Genomic DNA, 25,256 nt, shown 5'->3' on the forward strand with positions numbered 1-25,256 from the left:
ATTTCCAAATCATGTGTCTCTACAGTCTCTACAGGGGTCTCTACAGTGGTCTCTACAGTGTTTGACACTTTACTACCTGCTTCTTATGGATAGTCTCTCTCCTCCAGGCTTTTATAGATTTGTTTTTACCTTAGTTCTCTCTCTCTCTCTCTCTCTCTCTCTCTCTCTCTTTTTTTTTTTTTTTTTTGGTCCCTATTACTATTATTTCTTTTTTGTTTAGTTTTTGCAAGACAGTTGGAGGAGTCCAGGGTCACATAATAAGTATCATGTATTTGAGGCTGGATATGAACTCACGTACTCTGCCAAAGCATCAGGGCTGGTACTCTATACACTGCATCTCTTAGCTGTCCTTTACTATTGTTATTTCTCAATCTTTTTTTTTGCTGTATTATCTAAATTTCTTCTCCTTTACATTGAAGTACTATAGCATGCTATCCTTTGCCCTTCTCTGTTTCTCTCCTTTCTTTTTTGGCATGTTCTTTTTTTATCATTGTGACTTTTACATAGCCAGTCCTCATCTCTTGAACTTCATTCACTCCTACACCTTTACCCGCCTTTCAAACATCACCTAGATGTTTCCATAGGTATCTCATCATATCCAAAGAATACTCATTTGCATTTTTAAGATTGTTTTATTTTATTTTCAGTTCTCAACGATCCCTTTTACTTCTCTCATTCTCCATCCCCAATGAAAAAGCAAAGAACAAAACCTGTTAAATATGTCTATATATATATAGATGGATATATATTATATATATACATATATGTTATATGTATATATATATATTATATATATATATATACATGTTATATAGCAAAAAAAAAAATCCTACATTAGCCATGTCTCCCTCTCAAAAAAAAAATTTTTTTTTTTTTTTTTAAGACATTCTGAGTCCAATTCTATATTGGGAGGTGGAAAGCATGTTTCATCATGACTCTGGAATTTTATATTTGATCATTGGTTGAATAGTCTTTCAAGTCCTACTAAAAAAGATTTTGCTAAGCTTTTCATAATTGCATAACTTCAGTTGGTCTCTGACAATATCTTTCTTTTCTCTTTACCTCATCCCTCCAGTAAATTTAGGTTTGTAATCTTGAAGTAATTGTCTCCTAACTCTCTTACCCACATTTCCAGTCAGTTTGCAAGATGACATTTCTCATCTATGTTTTATGACCACCACTATTAAGTGGGTTATTCTCTTATTTTCTGGACCATTGCAATAGCTTTGTAATTGGTTTCCCTGCCCCCCAGTCTCTTCTGCAATGTATCTTATATTCAGCTATCAAATTGATATTCTTAAAGTATACTCAGATTATCTAAGTCAACCCACTACTTAAAATTCTTCAGTAGCTCTTTGTTGCTTACGAATACTCTATTCAGACAAATGCCCATTTTCTGTTCTCTGTACACAACTTTCCACCTCACATTTCTATGCCTTTGAATAAGCGTCACCCCAATATTGGAAGGTATTTCCCCCTTAATTCAGCTTCTTTGAATCTTGAGCTGTAGCCAAGGAACAGTACAATACTTTTATTTACAAAAGGTATTTTCTGCTTCTGACAGTTGTTAATTTCCCTCCCCATTTCTTTTGTATTTTTTTTAATGAAACATGTTGCTTTCCCCAGTAATATATAAGCTCCTTGAGGGCAGGAATTTATTTACTTTTGAAATTTGTGTATCTGAATCACCTCATAATGTTGGACATAGACATTTAAAAATTATTACATTGATAATATAAGGTAGCCTCTTTAAAAAAAAAAAAAAGTTGTAAATATCGTAGAATGGAAGATTTTTAGGAGTTTCCTTCAGACAGCGATTTAATCTCAACCATTGTTGTAGATTATAATTTGCTTCAATCACTGAAATAGAAACAAGCTATCTTGAGTTTTTCTTATCTCTTGTCTCAGATCTTTGGTAATGGCATTTTTTACCTTCTCCTCCTCCACCCCTCAGACATTTAGTTTTTCTTCCCCATAAAAAAGTAGGGGAGTGGAGACAGAGAAACAATCTTGTGAGAAATATGCATAGTTGAATCAAAATAGTTTTTTTATTGGTTATGTCCAAAAGTGTGTCTCATTTTGCTTATTAGTCCATCACCTTATTGTCAAGTGTTGATTAGACATTTTTTATTGTGTAATTATCTTTTGGAATTGTGATTGATTATTGTATTACCAGAGTTCCTTAAGTCTTTCAAAATTGTTCCATTTTTGTAATATTGTTTTAAAACATTTTTTCCTCCATGTCTTTGTATCAGTTCATGCAAGTCAAACATTTCTCAAAAAAAAAAAAAAAAAAATCTCTTTCATGATTTCTTATAGCACAATAGTATTACATGATAATATGCCATATTTAGCTTATAGCTTATGAACACTCCCTTAATTTGCAGTTTTGTCTCTATAAAAAAAGAGTTGTCTCAAGTTTTTGTATATAACTTTTGCTTTCTTAGATCTCTTTAGGATATAGGCCTAATTTTCCCACACTTCATTCCTAGATCAAAGGGATGGTAGGCACGGGGAAATAGTTTCAAGTAGTTTTCTAGAAAAGTTGAATCAATTCACAGTTCCATCAATAGTGAATCACTCTATCTCGTCATATGATCCAATGCTTGTCTCTTCCTGTTAACATTTTTGCCAGTCTCTTTGAATTTGAGGTGGAACCTCAGAGTTGTTTTTATTGATACTTCTCTAATTGTTAGTGATTTGAAACTTTTTTTTTTTTAATAGCTTTTGACGAGCTTGAATTTCTTCCCTAGAGAACTACTTGTTCATATATTTTGAGCATTTATCAGTTGGGGAATGATAATTATAAATTTGAATTAGTTCCTTTTGTACTTTGGAAGTGAGCTCTTTATCAGAAAAACTTGCTCTAAAGATTTTCCCCCATTGTTCTTTTTCTTAATTGCATTGGATTTGTTTGTGCAAAAATGTTTAAATTTTGCATAATTAAAATTAATTTTTTATGATTCTTGGGTGAGATTTGAAATTTTTTTCTTTTAATAATTAGTTCACGATATGACATTTTATGTCTAGGTTGTATTTTCATTTGGTGTACATGGGGTATAGTATGAGTTGATGGTCTAAATCTTTTTTTTTTTCTGCCAGATTTTGTCCAGTTTTATTAGCAATTTTTGTCAACTTAGCCTAGTAACTAGGACTCTAATAACTGGGGTCTATTTAGATTTTTTGAAAACTATGCTACTATATTTGCTTCTGTACAGTGTGTGCCTGATCTCTTCCACTGATTTGACATCTCCATTTGTTTCACTTTAAAAATTATTACCCTTAAGATTGGATCTTTGTTATATCTTCACATGAAGTCTATTTTTTTCTATCTCTACAAAATATTCCTTGATAATTTTTAGTAATATTGTCACTTGAAAAAAAAATGAGCTACTCAAATAAGAGATAGAAAGGGGGGGGGGTGCCTTTGTAACTTGATGATTTGCAACAAGAGTCAAGAAATGTCATGTGGATGCCAGAAACAGCTAGTCTGATCCTAGACTACATTAAAGTGGGCATTATTTTTTCCAGGACTAGGGAGATAATTGTTTCACTGTACTTTTTCCTCAAAGAAACACTAGTATAGTCTACAAGTCACTTGTTCAACATTTTAAGAATGCTTATTGATAAGAATATTGTTAACATACTAGAGAGAGGGCTAACTAGGTTAATGATAGGAGTATTAGTTTAGTGAAGTTTACTTGTGTAATATGTTTCAACAGTTTGGGTTTGCTATTGCTACAGTACAGTAGTACTGTTTGTAGTCATGAGAGATTTTATTTAGGCTTTCGTATGTGTAAGTAGTAAAAATTGATATATATCCTTACCACCTGGAAGATACAGAAATAGCCTGGGTTCCAGTACTTAAGCATCATGTAGAGAATCTTGAACTAATAGAGTAAAGTAAGCAGAAAATTGGGTGCACAATTTATACAAGATCAACAATATTGTACCTAAAAACTACTTTGAAAGACACTTAAGAGTTCTGACCATCATTGTTCCCGGTGGATTTGTGAAGCAGCCGGAATTGCAGACACAATTTTTAGATGTGGCCACTATATGGTTTCTTCTTGCTTGACTTGACTATGTTTTTTCATTATAAGGGGTTTTGTTTTTCTTGTTTTTTTTATTAAGGGAATGGGATTGAGGATTTAAAAATAGGTAAGCAATAATGATTCCCTCTCTCCCTAAAAAAGTCAGTCATTTTAAAAAAATTAATATTTTTCTCCAGCTACCCTTAAAACAATTTTTTATATTTGTTTTTAAAACTTTTTGAGTTCAAGATTCTCTTCACTGCCAACTCCCATTAAAAAGCCACATGTGAAGTTACACAAAAAACTTCCATAAAAGTCATGCTGTGAAAGAAAACAGATCTCACCCTTATAAAAAAAGACCCTCAAGAAAAATGAGAGAGAAAGAATGCTTCAATCTATATTTGGACACAGTTTCTTCTCAGGGTTTTTCATCATAAGTCCTCATAGTAGTTGTGGATCATTGTACAGCTTAGAATAGCAAAGAATACCAAAGAGAATAGCATTTACAGCTTGGTCATCCTTGAACATTGCTATTTCTTTGTATACAGTGCATTTCACTTTGATTAGTTAATGGAAAACTTTTCCTTGTTCCCCCCCCCCCCCCAAAAAAAAAAAAAAAAAAAGAGTATCCTGTTCATCATTTCTCATAGAACAATAATGTTCCATGACAATCATATACCACAATTTATTCAACCATTCCTCAATTGGTGGGCATCCCCTCAATTTTGAGTTTTTTTGCCTTGAGAAGAGAGTTGCTACAAATGCTTTCCTTTAATTTTTTTTAATCTCTTGTTGCTTAGTAGTAGTATTGTTAGGTTAAAATATATCCATGAATGTATAGCCCTTTGGGTATAGATCATATCTTTTGATCATTTTATCAATTGGGGCTCCTATTTTTTTTTATAATTTTGACATACTTCTTATATGTTTGTTAATATGTTTGAGAAATGAAGCCTTATCAGAGAAACTTGCTTCAAAATTATTTTTACAATGACTATTGCTAACTGTATTTTCTCCCATTCTATTTTTTTTCCTTTCACCCTGTCCGCAAAAGTTTCTTGCTGCTGATTGTCTTGCTTCTGTCCATCCCTTCCCCCTTCTCTCTTTCTCTCCCCCTCCTCTCTACTTTCTTGCAGAATAAGATTGATCTCTGTCTTTTAACTCTTTGGTAAAGTAGGACTCCATTTCCAAAGTGGAGGTATAACTGTCCCAAGCTTTGGGAGTTTTGTGCAGCTTCTAGGAGCCTTCAAGGGATCTGACCCAAGCTCTCTTTTTCTGCCCCGGAGCTTTTAGCAGTGTAAGATCTAGTGTGCTAAAGCAAAAATCCTGCTTTGCTGAAACTGACACTGAGGCCAGAGCTGTGCTTTTCCAGCCTAAATTGGGATTGTACACTGGGCTCCTATTCTGGTTCTACAGACTTTTTGTGCATATCTTCCAAGTCCCCTTTGGTGTTTCTGGCCTGAGAGGTCTAAAAAACTGCCAGTATTGACACTGACTCTGGCATGGGGCCAGGCCAGGTCTGCTGGGCTCTCACTCTGATGATGTTAGACTTTTTCTGCTGAGGTTCCTAAGTTGTCTTCAGCTGGAAAATATAATGTTTACTTCATCTTTTGGGGTGTTCTGATCCTCTAAAATTAATTTAGACTCAATATTTAAAGGAATTTGGAGCAGTTTGGGAGAGAGGTTACTCTGCCATCTTGGCTCTGCCTCTTTGAAACACTTTTTTTTTCAATGTCCAAGAGAACTGAAGGAAATTCAACAGCCTTAACAGTTTTGAAAATAAATTGTGGGATTTATTTTATCTTTTTTTTTTTTTTTTTTAAGGAGATGTATGAAATTTGTGGCTTTATGTACAAATTTTGTGTTCCATAGGAAATGGTCTATATCGTAGGAAATTGCCCCTTGTTTTGTATTGAATTGTTTTGCACTGTAGTTTAATGTAGATAAGATTTGGTATTTGTGATAAATTTATTCTTGCCCACTTTATGATGTTTTCTTTTGAGCTATTTTACAATTTCCTCCATAAATGTTTGATTGACTTAAGCTGTGTTGTCCCATGAAATAGCTATTTCAGATAGGCTAGTACGATTTTTATCTACATTACCACAGTGCATAGCACATAGTAAGGGTTATTAGTAAAAGCTTATTGGTTTATTGATAGCTACTTGTGACATCAAACCAATCCAAGTACAATATATTTGTCAGTGCAAGAAGGACTACTGAGCTTTCAGTTAGCCTATTTATTCATCTATAACCACTGGTCATTTGTGACCATAGTTAACAATATGCTTTTAAAATCAGAATATTTTAATTGTATATTTTTCATTTTGCTTTGGTGGTGTACTTATAAGTTAATGCTTATAATTAATTTGATAGCAAATTTAAACATTCTCAGAAGAAATTAGCATAACAATCATGGTTTTATCTTCTAAAATTTTGAACATGGTTAAAAATTATTTTCTTGGCAGCGCATCAATCTTTTCTTTTAAAGCTTGGATATCACTAGAAAATTCAGGTTAAAATTAAAAATCAGAGAAGCTGTTTTAGATTAATTTCAGAGGATCTTAGTTTTTTCCTAATTTCCTTTCCTTTCCTTTAAAAAAAAAAAAAAACTTCAGCTAAGCATTTATTTGTAAGCAGCATTTTTGTCTAGGTACCAATTTGATAGCACCCTAAAACTTTGCTTGTTGAGGCTAATTGGGGGAAGGATATAGCTTCTGAATTACAGGATTATAAATTTAGTGCTGAAAGGGATTTTGGAGAACATTTAATTCTGTACCGTTTCTTTTTCCCCAAGAGGAGGAAACTGAGCGGGGAGGAATTTTCAATAATAGTTTTATTAACTTAATTCATACCTTAATTTCTACCCAAAATGATATCCACTCTCACAATTTTCCTGCCAGTGACCTTTCATCATTTTGTCCTTCAGGCTTGACATTGATTTCCCATTCTATAACCCCTCTCTCCATTTTCATCTCTATTCCTACTTTTCCTTTTCCAATAATGGTGGGCTGGTACTATGGAGCAGATACCTCAGTAATTGAACCTTTAAGATTTCTAGTTCTTTTCATCTATCCTGCGGTTTTAACTCTGTGTGTTGTCTCTTGTCATCTAGAATTAGTTTCTTGAAAGCAGGGGCACTGTCTTCCATTTTTAGTGCAAAGTAAACACATAATACCCATTCATTCACCTATGCTCCTTATCAGTACTTTTTTTTACTTATAAAGGATTGCAACATTTAATGAGCTATGGAGCAAGGCATATTGGTGGGGGAGGGGAAAAGCAGTTTTGTTCTTTACATATGACAAACATCCTTGCAATCTTGTGTTCTAATTTCCTCACACTTTTTTTCCCATATGTCATAAAAATTATATACTTCAGTCTGGCCTTATCCAAGTTAGTATAAATTAGTAAAGCCTCAAATTAGGGTTTTGAAAGAACGTAAATTTTTTTAATTGAATTGTGCATGTAAAATCTCATCTCTAGATAACCACTTAAATTTACAGAGCATATCAAAGAGTTTTGTGTGTGTGTGTGTGTATGTGTATTTTGCTGCTTAAGAATAAAGGGCCAGTTCTTGAAAGTTCTCTATTTTTTAAAGAGAAGATTCAAGTTTAGATTTTGATTTTTTTTTTAACTTTTGTTGTACCAGGTTGATGAGGTGACTCCACACAACTGATTTGAATTTTTTTTATTTCTTATTTAAAATTTTTTTTGATGTTCTTTTAAATTTTGAGATCTTTATTCCCTCTCACATTCTAATTGAGAAAGTAAGCAATATTATATCATTAATACAAGTGAAATAATGTAAAATATCATATTAGCCATATTTCCATAAAAAGCAGAAAAAAATTGAGTGAAAAAATTATTACAATTTGTATTCAAAATTCATTGATTCTGTCTTTGGAGAGATGGATAGTATTTTTTTATCTCAATTTTCCAATTCTTTGCTACCACAGAAAAGAGCTACTATATTTTTGTGTATATTCTTATTTTTTGATAGTGTTAGGTATTTGCCATATCCATTGTATTCCATCTCCTTTATAACAGAGAAATGATGCTTCTCAGTCTTTTTTTCCCCCCCCCTTTTCATTTCTTAATCCTGAATTTTATGTTATAACATTTTTCATCTTATCCTTAGTTTGGTTCATTTTCACATGGAAATCACTAAATATGTTGATTCAGTTTTGGGATTCTTTCTCTAAACATAATTTCTCTAGTTTTTCATCCTTTGCAATAGGTATTTTTGATGCTCTATTCGCTTACATTAATCAAAAACACTGCAGGATTGGTCTGTATTTGGTCCTTCTATAGTTTGTGGCAGTGTGTAATATTATGAATTGAATGTTTTTGTGTGTATTGCTGAAAATCTGTGGCATTAAAACCACAAGATTAATTTAAAATAGCTATTTTTGATGTACAAATAAAGTTTAAAATTTTGACTTTGGCCTTTTAGTCACAGTGACTCAGCTCAGAAGGATATGAGATCAGCTAGTACTTAGTACTAATCCTCTTTTTAAAAGGTTGAGAAATTAAGGTCCAAAAGTATTTCATAACTTTAAGATTATATTGTTTGTATTTTATTTTCAAAGAGAACCAATGACATCACAGGGTAATGTCTTGATTCACATGAGAAAATGTATTTTTGTAAGGTATGACGCACAAAATTGTCTACAAAAGTGTCTACCTTCTAGAGTCATCAAAGTCTAGTGGCAAGACAAAAGTCGGGACAAGTGATGATGGTTCAGAAGACTATGAATATTTGGCATCTATTATCTTGACTAAGCTCTTAAGTGCTCCACGACACCTGCTTTCAGCCATCTTAATGGCAGTTGGTAGAAATGATTCTCCAGCTATTCTGTTGTCGGGGGAGGTCTTCACAGGCTCAGAGTAGACATATTTTTCCTCCCTCCAGCCCCCACATCAGACTCACTGACAGGTTTGAGAACTGTCATTTAACAACAATCTGATTTAGATTCTTTGCCAAGATGATTATATCAAGATATGGCTGCTGTACATATGCTAAAACTTCTGAGAGCCACAGATGTGAGTTAAATGAAAGGTTGACACCTGGGGTGGATGAGCAACCCTCTGAAAAGGGTTCAGCAAGTCCTCAGACCAGAGATACTAGCCTTTCTGAATATGCCATTACCCTACCTCTTAAATAGGAAGTTAAGAGATTTTTTTTTTTTTTTTTTTTTTGGCTGAGGCAGTTGGGCTAAGTGGCTTGCCCAGCTGGGTCATACAGCTAGGAAGTGTTGTGCCTGAAACCATATTTGAACTCGGGTCCTGCCTGCCCCTTAAATAGGAAGTTAATGGCAGAGCAGAACTCAAACTTTGGTCTCCTGATTTTTATTTTTGTTCCTTTTCACAAACTACACTGCCCCCCTGAGGCATCTGTCTTAGAGATAGCTGAAAAGATTCATTTCTCCACCAGCCCTGGACTTAGTCTTGGTCTTTTGAGTCAGGCCTGATTTATGGGTCTGTTTACTTGAATGTAAGCTTTGAATCAAGAAACTGTTTGGGGATTACTGTACTGCTTTTCATGAATAAAAATTCCTAATTCCATAAATGTTTTAAAATTTAACTTGTGATGTTATGTCACTTATTTTTAATCACTATTATACCATAACTGGTATTTAAGTACCTATAAGGCATTAGCCCATAGATCATGTGGGCATATACAGTTATTTAATTAGTCATGTTTAAAAATCATAAAGACAATGTTTTTAGTAATTAGTCTATGAATAATTCATGTTTATTAAGCTTTTTATCCATATGTGTAATTTTATTTATTTATTTTCTAAACAGGTTAATTGCTCGTCACCTTGCTAAAATTCATGCTATACATGCACACAATGGCTGGATTCCCAAATCTAATCTATGGCTAAAGATGGGAAAATATTTCTCTCTCATTCCTACAGAATTTGCTGATGAAGATATTAATAAAAGGTAAAAATTGTAAGAACAGTTGGTATTAATTTGTGACAATTAGATGGTATTGAAGAGACCTTAATAAGAAAAGACTGTTTGGTATGCAATAATGAAATGTGTCTTTGAGTTTCCCATCAATAGGGAAATCTGAAACCCATATCTATTCTATCATTAAGATTTTGCTCCAACATGTGCTGCTTTGAGTTAAGTATCATGACTTCTGATATAGAAATAATATAATGTACTAGAAACAAAAAAGTGTCATGACCATATAGTAATAGCAAAATATCAATATTTTATGAAAATTAAGATTTTAAGCATAGAGATGATTGCTTAATTACTACGAGTATATTCATTCATCATAATACATAACTATTTCTTTAGTTTTTGATTGGATTTTATGATTTTTAGAATTAAAATATTCTTCTCCAAATCACATTTTCTGTGTATTATTATTTTTGTTGGTTAACAAATTATGTAATTATAATATTATAATTATACAAATAATTTAATGACATTGAGTAATATTAACAATAAATCAGAAGATTTTCCATTGGACTTAAATCTAGGTGCATTTAGGGATTTATGTTTCTATGCTTATAGTATCTTTTATAGTCAATAGCTGGAAAGAAGCAAAAAATAATTTTCTTTTTCAAAAGAATATTGAATAGAGACATACTTTGTATACAAAATATAATATAAATAGGATACAAGCCAGGAGTTTTAAAATTCAGCAAATAATGAAATTGGTGCTTAAGTGAAAAACACACTAAGGTTTGCAAAATCTACATTTTAAGCCATGTTTTCTGTTTCATTTCATATATTTGTTAGAATCACTTTGATGACAAGTCTTTATGATATTTTTCACAACTTTAGAAATCCTTGGGTATGTAGTTTTGTGTATATATATGTATGTGGGTATGTGATGCAATAATTGCAGGATTTGGGATATTTGGGTTTGCATAATTATATAGATAATTATATTATAATTATATTAACAGCATACCTTACAGAGGCAACTTGTCTAATAAAAAAATTTAGGAATGAAGAGAGAAATCTGCGTTTTAATTTTTTTTTTTTTAAGAACTTTGTTGACAAATTCTATTTCTTAAGATCAGTAACTTCAGAGACAAGCTATAAAATGGGCCTAATCATACCTGAAATTAAGATTTTCTTTAATTGGGTTAATAAACCTAAATCTGTTGTCATATAAAACATTTTTCAATCCTCAAATCACTCTATAAACATTAGCATTATTAACTTTTTATCCATTCCCAGTTTTATTTTATATCTAACAAAATGTAGCATGTCAGGATTTAAAAGATTTTTTATTTCATAGACATTTGTGTAATCTAAACATTGTATTCTATCTAGGATTTTGTAATTATCCTATATTTCATACTCAATTCTCCTGTGGTTTTTTTTTTTTTTTCCTTTGTACTTATTTTAGAAGTAGCCAAGTTACTATACAGTAAATGTTTATGTGGGTCCAGACAAAAAGGGGTAATTCAGTATGATTATAAAAAAATTTAAATTTTGAAAAAAGAAGAAAGATGTAATTTAAGATTATTTTTTTAAACCTGAAAGGTTCTTAAAAGATGTGCCAAGTCCTCATGTTCTTCAAGAGGAGATGACATGGATGAAGGAGATACTTTCAAACCTGGGCTCACCAGTTGTGCTTTGTCACAATGACCTGTTGTGTAAGAATATAATCTACAATGAGAAACAAGGTAGGTATCTGACCTAGCAGTAAGTAAAATTACTTAAAATTTCTTTGGCTTTTCTCTACAGTATATATGATTTTAATTGAAATGCATGGATGTAAAACACATGAAGTCTTATGTAATTGATACATGACTGATACATGGATATATGATAAATGGAAATAGCTGAGATTAATTAGTATATTACTGTATATATATGTTAATCAGAATTGAACTGTTAGTTTGTAAACTATCAATTTTAAATTTAAATTTTTAATTAAATTAAATAAATTTGTTGGATGCATGGTTTAGAAATGTCCCTGATTGTAAAGAGGGTTTTTTTAATGTAATGTTGCCTAGTATTTATAGATTTTTATTTTCAACATTGAGAAGGACAGCAGACTTAGGAGATAATGTTTCTCCAGGTTTCCTGTTACCAGTTTTTTATCCTGATTTGTTTAGATAATTTGATGCCAAAGAAGAGTCCTCATTAGTGAAGTAATTTATTAACTAATGCTTTTGCATATGATCATTTTATTCCCATCTTGTGAAATATATAGGCAAATTCTCATTAAAAATATTTGATAGTTTCGTTTTTCCTTTGAGGTATTTGTGAGATAGACAATATATTTCTTGGAGGTAGGATATTTTGGTTGTTGCTTTCATTATGTTGTAAAAATTAACTCTTAGAATATTTGTATTTCAAAAACTAGTTTGGGAGTTTGAATATAAAACTTGTAAGACTTAGTTGTATTATATAGTTTGGACCAAGTGGTTTGAGGTAAATATTTTAAAATAAAATGTTTTGGGCAAAAGAAACTTTTGTGATATTTTCATTATATTTGGTAATGATGCATTTTGACTGCATTTTATAATTAAAAAGAATGGCTTTGACGATAGCCACTTCGCTTTTTAGTTGGCAATATTTTAGAGAAAAAATGTGGAAAATGCCAACTTAGGGAGCCCTTCTGGTAATATATATTATATTTATGTTTCTGATAAATATAATATATGTAATCATATATCAGAAAGCCACCAATTAAAAATTAAATTCTTTTCATTTCTTGTCATTTTAAATTTGGGGATGTTTTTATCCAAAAGTTTAAGATTGTTCAGTTAGATGATTTTTAAATAAATCAAAGGAACACTGTCAAGTTTAGTTGATATTATCACATAGTTTTCAAAATAGATGTTTGGCTCTTGCTTTCTTCTAAACATGAAATAAAGTTGTTTTTGTTTTTCCCCTGTAGGGAAGGAGGGGTACATAGTTAGTTTTAAAAAAAATATGATAGTTGCTGTCACAATAAACTCTTTGTATTTGTGGGAAAATAAAATTATAATTTTACTTGGGAGCGGGGAGGGGGGTGTTCTGTTCCTAATACACAAATATGTATGTATATGTACGTATGTACATACATGTATATGAAAACCTGACAGTGTTCTTTAAAATTGTGTTGCCTGCTTACCATGTAAAATAGTTATAATGCACATAGATTACACTTTATGCTAATATGCTAATGACCGGGATCTAGATGCTGTTTGCAATTGAAAACATTGGTATGCAATGAAAGCAGTGTCTTATTTTTTAAATTTAGTGCAAGGCCTGTTAACTCATACTTTACATAGTAGAATTTACATTAAGGGGACTTCATCTTACCTTAGAAGTGGAAACTCAGCTTTATTTTTAATTTCAAGTTAACTGGAAAAAGTGAGTATTTGTTTCTAAATAGAGGTTTATTATAACCTTTCCATATTTTTATTCTCCCAGTTTCTTGTGCTACATATTCTTTTCACAAAACAAAACTTAAAAATCGAGTATAACTGAACAAAAAAATCAGAATATTTTTTATTTATTAAATGTCATTTTCCCTTCTTTTAAATAGCATCTTAGCTTGTTCATTTTTCCAAATAAAACCAAACCACTTATATTTAAACAAAGTTTTCTTTAGGAAGGATTTCTTGATCAGTGATATGAGACCACTTTTCTCTCCCACAAGAAAAATAGTCTAGATTAATACTTTGGGTTAGACTTATATAGCAGTAAAGCTTCCAGAATACAGCTTGCAACAGAGCTGTCCTTAAGTATTTTTAAATTCCCTTCCACCTCCATGTCCTACAACAGTCACCCCCTCTTTGTCTCATGTTTTGTGGGTATCTTTGTGTTACATTCAAAGATATGTCTGTTTTTTCCTTACCATAGTGTCAGTGTTCATGATCTAGGTATTAGGAATGACCGAGTCCCTTATCATATTCTTAATGATTTGTTATCATGTGATAAATCTGTAGATTCCATTAAGAAAATAGTAGGTATGAGACCAGTGCAATTCAGCAAGCAATTATTAAGCACCCAGTTATGCCAGAATTAAAAAGGCAAAAGTTAAAATAGTCCTGACCCTCAAGGAGCTTACTTAGGAGGGAACAACATATACACAATTAAGTAAATACAAAACATATGAAAAACAAATAACCAAATAATTTTAGTTGGAGCGGATGGGGGAATGCTAAAAGAAAAAGGGTGGGGGAAGCAGAAGAGAGTATGAACAGGATGAGAGAGAAAAGTTTCTGTTAGGAAATGGATCTTGATCTGACCCTTGAATGGAATTCAGCCTTGATGACATGGGAAATCAGTCCAAAAATGAAGGCTTAAGGTATCCAAGATAGGAGATGAAATGTTGGATAAAGTGTGGCTGGAATAAAGAGCCATGAGAGGAAATAATGAATAATTAAGTTAACAAAGATAAGTAAGGGAAGAAGGTCCATAAGTGAAGACCTTATGCTCCAAGTTGGGGGGAAGGAATTGTGTGAGAAGCTTCAAGAAAATTTTAAACAGCCAATGAAGTGAAGTGGGATAGAGAATAAAATTGGAGAGGAATGAAAGGATTGCTTTGCTACAGTGTGAAGGCCTCGGTGAAATTCAGTAACAAATTTTAATGGACATGGTCAGCTTGGTGGCAAGGTTTCTTTTTTGTTTATTTTTCAAAACACATGCATGGATAATAATTTGACATTAACCCTTGCAAAATCTTTTATTCCTATTTTCCCCCCTTCTTCCACTCCCTCCCTTAGATGGCAAGTAGTCCAATATATGTTAAACATGATAGAAATATATATGCATACCTATTTATACAGTTATCTTGTTGAACAACAACAAAAAGAGTGAAAATGGTATGTCCCCACTCAGTCCTCATAGTTCTCCCTCTGGGTATAGATGGCTCTCCATCGCAAGATCATTGGAACTGGCCTGAATCATCTCATTGTTGAAGAGAGCCATGTCCATCAGAATTAATCATTGTATAATCTTGTTGTTGCCATGTACAATGATCTCCTGGTTCTGCTCATTTCACTTAGCATTAGTTCATGTAAGTCTCTCCAGGCCTCTCTGAAATCATCCTGTTGGTTGTTTATTGCAGAACAATAATATTCCATAACACTCATATAACATAACTTATTCAGCCATTTTCCCAATTGATGGGCATCCACTCAATTACCAGTTTCTTGCTGTTACAAAAAGGGCTGCCACAAACATTAGGCAAGGTTTCTTCTTGTTTAGTAGCATGTAAAAAGAGCTTCAAATAAGTATGATTTTGCAGGCTATGAGCAATAATAGGTTGAGGGGTTAAGGGATTTGAGAATAGATGACAGTCTTGATTTGAAGTAATGAACTATAGAGTTAGGATTGGGAAGTGGAGAAACAGCAGGGATGATTGACTTAAAAGAGTTATGAGGGGTAGAGAGACTAGAATTCACAAGGAGGATTAAAAATAAGTTTAGCGGGTAACATGAGAGAGAGATGGAATGAAGTAATGGACTGACAGTAGAATAGAAAATAATTTCAGAGTTAATGCATTTAGAAGTGGAACACTTGTAGTGAGATCAAGCACATGACTATCCTTAGGGTGGGGTGGAATATGTTGTCGAGGTACTGGTGAGATGGAGGAACTAAGATGATTATGAAACTTGTAAGAACATGAGCATGGCATGTTGAATTTTTCTAGTATAAGAAAAGGAAGGAGGATGGTAGTAGAGAGAGATGAAGTGTGAGCCAGGTACTTAATGTTTTAAAAATTGGGGAAGGTGACCTGGCATTGATAAATAATTGCCTAGTCTTGGCTCTGCCCTCAAATAGTAGGCTAGACAAGGGACATGGCTCTGAATAAATATAAACGTTATATAAAGCTTTTGTTTCCAAAGCACTTTTTCTTATAAGTAGACTCTGTAGCAAGATCATATATTATCATAAATACAGTTGGGAAACTGATATTAGGGAACTTTAATCATGTAGAAGTATCAGAGGCAAAACTGTTTGTCTTATGACTTGTGTTAAGTCCTGTGTCCTCTCTGCGATATCGAAACTGCCTTGAATTTCTCCTAGACATGAAGCTAGAGCTTAAATTGGCGTAGTTAAAATGTTACAGAAAGAACCACCGATCGATATGTGTTAAGTCCTTGTATGTTCTTGTTGCTGGAAAGTAGAAAGACAAAAATGAAGTAGTTCTTTCTCTAAGGAAATTTAAAATTGTTTGAGGAGACATCTACAAGTTGAAGTATAAAATAATGACAAAGTAATTTTGGGAATCTAGGAGGTACTTGCAGCTAAGGAAGAGAGAATCAGGGGGCAGCTAAGTGGCGCAGTGAGTGAATAGATTGATTATCCGCCCTGAAGTCAGGAGGATCTGAGTTTAAATATGGCCTCAGACACTTAACACTTCCTGGCTGTGTGACCCTGGTCAAGTCACTTAATCCCAATTGCCTCAACAAAAAAAAAAAAGAGAGAGAGAAAGAGAATCCAAAAAAATAATCTTGGAAGTAGAGTTATTTTAAGATTGTTGTATAACTGTAAAGGATCTTAGAGATCTCAGATTCTACTACCCTTTATTTTATACATGAGAAAATTAAGGCCCATAAAAGCCAAGTGGCTTGTCCAACATTTTTGGCAAATAAGTAGCAGCTAGTTTGTAATATTAAATCCAAGTGCCATACTGCCTCCCAATTTTTTGTAGAACTTTGCAACTATTTGGATTTGTGGTGGGTTCTTAGGAAAAGAAGTAATCAAAACTTGATTTTGAAGATTCTAGTCTGGGTGACAATGCTAAGGATAGAATAATTGTGGTTTAAGGGAGAGAAGTGTTTTGAGTTTGAAGTAGTTAGCTAAATTAAGTACATAGAAGGAGTTCTTATTAGAGGTTGAGCAATCATTAGCATTGATAATTAAAACCAGCTAAGTGGATGAAATTGAAGAGTTTATAGTCAGAGAAAGAAAGAAGGCCAATAACAGAATGATAGGAATACATTGACATTATCAGGATAGAAAGTTAGGAAGAAAACCTGGAGACTATATAGAGTATTGGAAACTAAGGGTAGAGGCCCAGAATTGTCAGGTGCTCTTGAAGAGATTAAAATAATGAGTAATGAAAAATGGTTATTGGATTCTCTCTTGGAGAATGTAGATTTTTAGTAGATTGGTAATAAAAAATCCAAGATAATATTAAAACCTTGAATAGATCTAGGGATTTTAAGAAGGAAGGATAATACTGTACACATTGGGAAGACAATCATCTGAGCAAAGGCACCGAGGCATTCATCAGAAGGCCATGTATGGGGAAGAGCAAAGATATTTTGGTCAAAATATAGATTTTTGTAATAGGGAAGTAATAAATTAGTTTGTAAGGGTGAAAAGGAACCCGATTGGGAGATAACTTGAACTATCAGTTTGTTTTTTATTCTAAAGCTTCTTGAATGGAAAGTAACTTGGTTAGCTCTTGAGAGACAGTCAACATGACATATAATGATAACAAATATCAGGATATGCCCCCAGTGTTCTAAAGCCATTTTTAGAACGTCTTTATAAACAATATTTCATCCTTTTCCCCATTTTCTACCCAGATTTCAAATCTGTCAGTTTTCTATCTTTTAGTCAGGAAAGTCTAGCTTCAAACCTTGCCTTGGCTATTCATCTGTATGATTCTGGTTCAAGGTATTTCCTATTTTGTAAAATTGTGATAATCCCACTCCTTCGAAGTATCAAGACATGTATGTATTTGTATATATGTATACACACATTTTTATGCGTGTATGAGCTTTTGCAAACATTAAAAAATATAATGGATCATCAATACTTTTTATTGAGTACTGGTATGATTTTTTCTTTTTTCAAGAGATAATTACTTGGGGAAGAAAGAGGAGTTTAGTTCATATTTGGACGTTGCCGGTATTTAGACCACTATAATAATTTTGTTTATTGGCTTCCAGATTTACTCTTGGCCTAGTTTCCAAATTCTGGGTCTTATTTAACCTGTTCTACTGTAGTAATTTTTCTTGGTTCTCAAATTTACTTGCTGACAATACTAACTTGAATTTACTTTGTTTGATTACTAAGTAGTTTAACCTTTTAACAACTTTGAGATGATAGTATAAGAGCATTTTCTTTTTTTACAGGTGAGGTAACTGAAGATTATAGTTAAAAAGAGACTGCTCTTTTGTTATCAACATTTCTTTGTTTAATTGCTTATTTTTGTTGAGCCTCAGTTTTCTCATAAGATATTAAGATGATTTCTGATGTTTCTTCTAGCTCTGAATCGATGCTTTTATAAAGCTTTCTCAGGGTCATGAATCACCAATAGATGAGGAAGATTGGGTTCAACTCAGATTTCCAGTCCAGAGTTTTTTCCTAATAAAAATGTTTTCCTTCTGGACAACTGAGCAATTAGATTAATCTTTTGGCATGCTGCTGTTAATACTTAATTTTTTGTCAAAATGGTGGCTTCTGATATTGTTTAGTAGTAGAAGATCCAGAAACCTTACATTTTTAGAAAATTTCCTCCTGTTTTATTGACAACAAAATAACCTAGCTAATGAAGATCAGGTTAAAGATCTTTAATTTCATCTCAAACCAACAAACACTTATGAGGCATCTGCTCTGAACAAGATCACTTGTGCTAGGAAAACAATAGTAGAAAAAATTGCTAAAAAAAGAAAAATCATTCATACATTTCTAAATTTTAACTATATATAGAAAATGGAGACAAAGCTTGTTGAATGATTCATTTTTTTTCTGTATACGCATAATTCAATTCTTACCACTTGTTTCCATTGAAATGCTTTATTCCTGTCTTAAGTTACCAAAACTTTTAAAAAACATTTTAATTGAAAGAGTTGTCTTTTTGTTAGGAACACAGTGATTTTTATTTTTACTGAAGTTATTCTTTATTTTTGGTAACCTACATTTCACAATAGACAAGAATCCCAGTAAGATTTCAAAGTAGCTATTCAGTATAAAACAAAAAAGGATACAGTATCAGTCTTGTACCTAAAATATATGCAGACTGATCCTAGTAAGAAATTCAAAATAAAGACACATATGTATGATTCTCACATGTTTAAAAAAAAAAAAAAATCATCCCTAGAGTTATAAATGTGCGACCCCAAAATGTCGTTTATTTCTACTTCACTAGCTCATTGTAATCAATCATTTCTAAATCATCATACTCTGAAACATAATTACCAGTTTTTAAAAATATCCTTTCATTTTTGTTGATGCATTAATAGCCAGAAAACATTCCTGTTACATTTTTCCTGTTCAACATTGTTTCCAAATCTCCATACTATAAGATATTTCCTCCATGTAAGGGAATCAAAATAGTCAGCTAACAAGGTACTTTTATTTCTGTGGGTTCTCTCCCCCCCCCCCCCCCCCCCCCCCCCCCCCCCCCCCCCCCCCTCACTTTACACCCTTTCTTCCCTCTCTTCTATGCATTCCAAGCAGCTTAACATCTTTCCCTTCTTAAGACTGATGAGCAGCCACAGTAACAGAAGTTAGAGTTGGGAGGGAAACTCCGAAGGTATTTAATCCAAATTTTGTTCATATGTTGAATTACAACACTCACAAGTTCTCATATGGTTTTGAAGATGACCTCTAGTGGTAGAAAAATTAATATTCTTAATCTGTTTTATTTTTGTATTCTCTCTGTTTGGAAGTTTTTACTTAGGTTAAAATTTTCTGTCCTGTATTGTCCATTTAGTTGCATAGTCTAATGCCTTCACTTAACAACCCATTTGCGTATTTTGGATATTGCTTTCAGAAGTGTCCCCTCCCCGCCAAGACTCAAGTTTTTTCTTTGCCAGGTAAATCATTTCCTTTAAGTCTTATTTCTTACCTGTGTCTGTAAATGCTTCTGAATCATCCTTAAAATAGTTTGCCTGTAGATATAATACCTTTTATGTCTTATAGCCATTAAGTGAAGCCTTCATTTCTCTTTTATGGAATACTTAGGCTAAGATTATGTTAAGAATATTTGTATGACTCATTGAACTTAAAATTTCAATAGAATTCCTTTTAACATGAACTACTTTGTAATGTTATCCCTTTTCCCTATACTTGTGCAGTTTGATTTTCGAACCTAAATTCTGGACTTCCTAAAAAGACTGGGTGTTACTTTTCAGTACTTTTGTAGATAGAGACAAACTTTTTTCTTCAGGTATGAGTTATACTGTGTGACCATTCAAGTGCTTTTCAAATCAGATACTGTTTTCACATGGCTACTCTAAGTTCTGTCTTGTTTGAGCTTATAATTCCACTGAGTCTATCCTAACTTTTAAATATTTTGTCAGTTCTGTGCTAATGATGCATAATACTTTCTACATCCCTTGATCCTCTACTGGCTTTTTTTTTTCTTATGTTGGGAAGGAAACTTAAAATCATATCAAATAAATAAATACATCCTTAGTAAATAAGAGATTATACATGATTAATAGCAAAATTCCAATTTTATTAGTTTTAAAATTCTTCTGTTTTTTAAAATGAATGTTTTTAGAGCAACTGAGTTCAATTAAGTTCCTGAGTTTTTAACAAGTTGTACAGAGCATGCAATATATACAGTATAATTAAAAACAAGAATTATTTGTCCTTTGTTAGGACCATTTGTGTGTGGGGAAAATCCCAAAATGTTGACCATTTTATATAAACTAAAAAGTATTAGTTCATTAAGAAAATAATGTTTAAGTTCCAAAAGGATAGGAGTTTTCTGATGAAAATTTAGAAATAAGAAGAATGTTGAATTTTTAAAGAAGTGGAAATTTAATATAATTTGATACATTGGGAATATATTTTCTAGTATAGTACTCTGATTTTCTGGCACATGAAACAAGGGAAGCAGACATTTTCGATCTTGATCTGTTGTAAAAGATTAAATTTAAAGTTGAGTTCCACTTGAGGTTGTGACAGTTTGAAAAAGAAGATAGTTAATGCGGACTCTTTTCTTTAAATTTTTTTTTCCTTTTAAGCTTTGTGTCTTGTAAAATGTGAGTTTGCCAAATTTTCTTCATCTGCTACAGATTAGGTATGCCATTGTTGCTGCCATGTGGCGGCGCACACCGTGCTTCTTAAACGCACTGACTGGAGGTTTATCGCATCACTTGTTCACATGCACGGAGCCTGGTAACAGCCTCATCTGTATCTTGTTAGCTTCATTTTCTTATTTTTTTATTGCATTAATTATAAACAACATAGCTTTAAAAATAAAGGCTAATTATAATGAATTAATGCCACTACAACAAGTCAATGCTAAAACTTTCATATCAAAATATTTTAACTTTTATTTAAATTATCTATGTTTTTATTAAGTTGTGTCCACTGTGGAAGCAGGGGTTAGATTTTTTTTTTACCTGCCATTTTTAGCTTTACATGCCAAATTTTGAGTACATGTATGAAATTGTTTTTGTTAGTTAATTCACTTGTGGCAAAATTAAACATCAGGACTGGGCTGTGTATTTTTATTGGCATGAAATAGTTAAATGAGCTCTAGAAGACTCTGTGCTTTGAAAGCTAAAGCAATCAACAGCAATGTTAAAAAATATTCATTTTAACTGTTGATTCAGTTTTATGATTAAGTAATAAGCCTTTACCTATCTGGGTTATGGTACATTGGAGTTAAAAGGTACTTGGATTTTGTTTAGTTCCTTTTCTACTACTAGTACGTTTAATTTAAACTATTGTGTTGGTAGCTAAATTATGATCTCTGTCTCTTTTTAATTAAGAAAATAATGGCTTACATTCATTTCTCCACTTTGTTTTGCAAACTATTATCCTCACAACAATTTTGTGAAGTATGGCAATAAAAGTTCATATTTATATCATTGTAAACGTAGTTGGAGAAGCATCAGATTTGGAGTCTGAAAAGACCTGTATTTTAATACCATTTGTGCCATTTACTAGCTATGTGACTTTGGGCAGGTCATTTGATTTGTTCTTCCTTTGTAAAATGTAATGAATTGAAATATGTGCAGTGCCTGCCTCACAGGGTTGTTGTTAGGATCAAATGACATGCAAACCCAAAGTACTATTACTATTATTAAGTAATTTTATTTATATATGATGAGATGAGAAAATTTAGGTTCAAAAAAATTAAGTAATTTTGTCCAAAATTACACACACACAAACACAAAACTTTCTTACATATCACAAGCAGGGCTTAATTAAATACAGATCTTCTAACTTCCAAGTCCTATGCTTACAATGCTGTTTTGATGTTATATTTTTAGGAAAATAGATTTTTTTAAAACTTCTTTTATCACCCATTTTCTTGTTTATCAGAAAAACTGCTGAATACATTTGCAAAATTAGACATGCTAAATAAGCATTATATCTTCTCTGACATAATTAGCCTATTGGTTGAAGAATATAAAGTGGACAAAACAGTACATTTATTAGCAAAATCAATACAAAACTTTGAACTTTATACATTGACTCTAGGAAGTATACATTTAATATGGATTGTGATAATGAATTTTCATTATGTAGATTACTCTTGAGTTAGTATTTGAATTTAGACTTGACTATTGTTTAAATAAGGTCACAATTTCTGTATTAAATGCATTTGAATTAAATTTTTTTCTGCTTTTGTTTAAAGGACTGCCATCTGCCTTGAAACTTTTCGTCATACCATTTCTGCTTCTCTGGTTGGCTTTGATAAGAGAGGCTTCCCAGCATTAAACACAAATCTCTAACAAGACAGTACAGTTCAAGATTTGCTAAATCTATTGCTATTTGGAAAATGCCAGTGAATGGTTTGTGTTAGTGTAGCTTGACTGTTTTGATTAAATTGTCAAACTGTTGGCTGATTTTTTTGACCTGGCCTTAAAATACCCCTTTGTGGGCTTCCTAAAACTATATCTTTCAATATTGAAGACTTAACATTTCTAATTAGGAGCTTAGTACTTTTGTGGGTTCTGATATGGAGAAGCATTAATGAAATTTGTAGCACTAAATATTATTTTGTACATGAATAGTTAATTATTGTAAAAATCTTGTGCCACAGGTTTTAATTTTAGGGAATACTGCACTGTTAAACACATCTACATATAGACTCTTTGAAAATTTCAACGTGGAGATTAGAATTGAATGATTCCAAAGTCATTCATGTTAGAGTAGGGATTCATAGTTAAGGGATTCTTAGCTACTTCTAGACCGAAATTTTAATAGAACAAGCTTCTTAAAATGCAAATATTTTAACCATCAGTCTCTTTAACTATCATAAAGCTTTGTGACAATATATTTGAGGAGGTTATTTTGTGGTACAATGGAAAGAGCACTGAATTTGGAGTCATGGGAACTGAGTTACAGCCCTAGCTCTCTGCTTTGTACCACCTTTGTGATTTTGGGCAAATCATGTGACCTCTTTGGCTCTTGGTTTCTTTATATGTAAAATGATTGAGAGAATTGGATTATATGGTCTTTTAAGATTGTTTACAGCCTAAAGCTATGATGCTTTAATCCCTTAGTTTAGTCTGTTGTGGGGAAGACATAGTTTAAAAAGTAATTTTACACACAAACCTATAATTGCAGTCAGTAGAGAGGTAATGTGACAGCACATAAAATACTGAAATTAGGGGCAAGAAAAGATGGAAATCAAATCCCACCTGTGTATCAGTGGGCAGCCTATAAAATCTTTGAGCCCCAAGAGACTTTAACTATGAGCATAAGCTATATTGGCTGTGATATGTGGCAAGATTTACATAATAGGAATTCCAACACTATTAAAATCACAAGTCCTTGATGTATGGATGTAATCAGAACCAGAAGAGTTTTGGAATAATTGGGAAAATATTTTACTTCAGAAATGACTACAACTTTTTACTATTTAAATTTACTCACTAAACTCATTTTTTTGGTTATTGTATTAAATTACATCTTTAAAAAATTATAGGTCATTGGTAGTTTTAAAGGATAACATTTCTCAATAGCAACATCCATGGAATTAAATCTAGCTAGATCCGCTCTTTGAAGTATTTGGTGCCCTCATGTGGTGAAAAATAATTCTTATTTTTGTTTAAATCTAGGGAACCATTTCATTTATTCTGTTTATATTTGAACTTTTTCTGACATAATGAATGCTGTTGACTAGAATAGATAATTTTAAAAAGTTAAAAGCTCAGTGCCATAAAATTCACAGCCTTACCCTGGTATTGTCTCAGAGCTGCATGTAACTGAGCACAAACAATGAGATAGAAATATTGGAGGATATACTTAGACACAAATAGCATAGGGGTTTGCACCTCTTGTATGTGACTTCTTATGTCTTTGTTTTTGTGTCTCACATAGGTGATGTGCAATTCATAGATTATGAGTACTCTGGCTACAACTACCTGGCATATGATATTGGAAATCATTTCAATGAATTTGCAGGTAAAGTCTGAATTCTAAAACTCTGGAACCAGATTTTTTTTATTTAAATTAGTATCTAATACACTGATGGCATAATTTTCTGACCTCACAAAACACAATTAGTATTTAATTAAAAGTAAAATATGAAATCAAAGATTAAGCTTAGAATAGCAATTTTTTTCATGTGTTTTCTACAACTTTCTGTTTGTGTGTGTGTGTTTTGGAGTAATTGTAATAATACTGGTTAAATACTGAATCTCCTTTTTTAAAGGACTTTTAATACATTTACCAGTTATTGTAAAGCATCTGAAGAATATACTACAATTTCATGTTTACTTCATACTTAATATGGAGGAAATATCATTCTTATCTCTTTATTTTTAATAAGGCAGTTAGGGGAAAATACCATGAATGTATTTTATTGCCACTATGAAACCAGGCTTTGGAATTGAGTAAAATTTTAAAAATTGATAGCCATAACTTTTGTATTCAGGAAGCTTGTTTCTGAAAGTACAAATGTTGAAGCATTTCTTCAAATGGTCTCTGCTTTGAGAATAAAAAAAAAATTGCCCCCCTTTCCTCAAATAAAAAACACTAAGATATATCTTGGCAATGAGCAGTATTTTATTCTATTAGAGGTTTAGTAGATTAGAATATTCTGCTAACTTTCTTCCAAATGAATAATTTATTTGAAAGTAAGTGACACTGCCAGTGTGTCAGCATTAAATTTTAATGTGCTCCAGATGTGTTAACTTTTTGGTAGTTTGAAAATAATCTAGGAAGAAATTTAATCTCCTACAAAATTTATTGATGGCTTTCAGCTTTCATTTAGCATCAAATTTTTCTACATACTGCATTTTCTAATATATTTAATACATATGCAGATGTAGGCAAAACCCATTATATGCCTTTTACAAATATTATTGG

General features: G+C 32.2%; 1 protein-coding gene across 1 annotated transcript in view; it reads left to right on the plus strand.

Moving 5' to 3' along the window:
- Window positions 1-25,256, plus strand: part of ETNK1 (ethanolamine kinase 1) — a 67,501-nt gene that overhangs the window by 27,260 nt on the left and 14,985 nt on the right. The window contains exons 3-5 of the mRNA XM_031938455.1: window positions 9,846-9,986; window positions 11,556-11,698; window positions 24,267-24,350. Of these exons, the coding sequence (XP_031794315.1) occupies window positions 9,846-9,986; window positions 11,556-11,698; window positions 24,267-24,350 (368 nt within the window). The remainder of the gene's footprint in view (window positions 1-9,845; window positions 9,987-11,555; window positions 11,699-24,266; window positions 24,351-25,256) is intronic.

The sequence above is a fragment of the Sarcophilus harrisii genome, chromosome 5, assembly GCF_902635505.1.
Source record: "Sarcophilus harrisii chromosome 5, mSarHar1.11, whole genome shotgun sequence".
NCBI classification, from domain to species: Eukaryota; Metazoa; Chordata; class Mammalia; order Dasyuromorphia; family Dasyuridae; genus Sarcophilus; species Sarcophilus harrisii.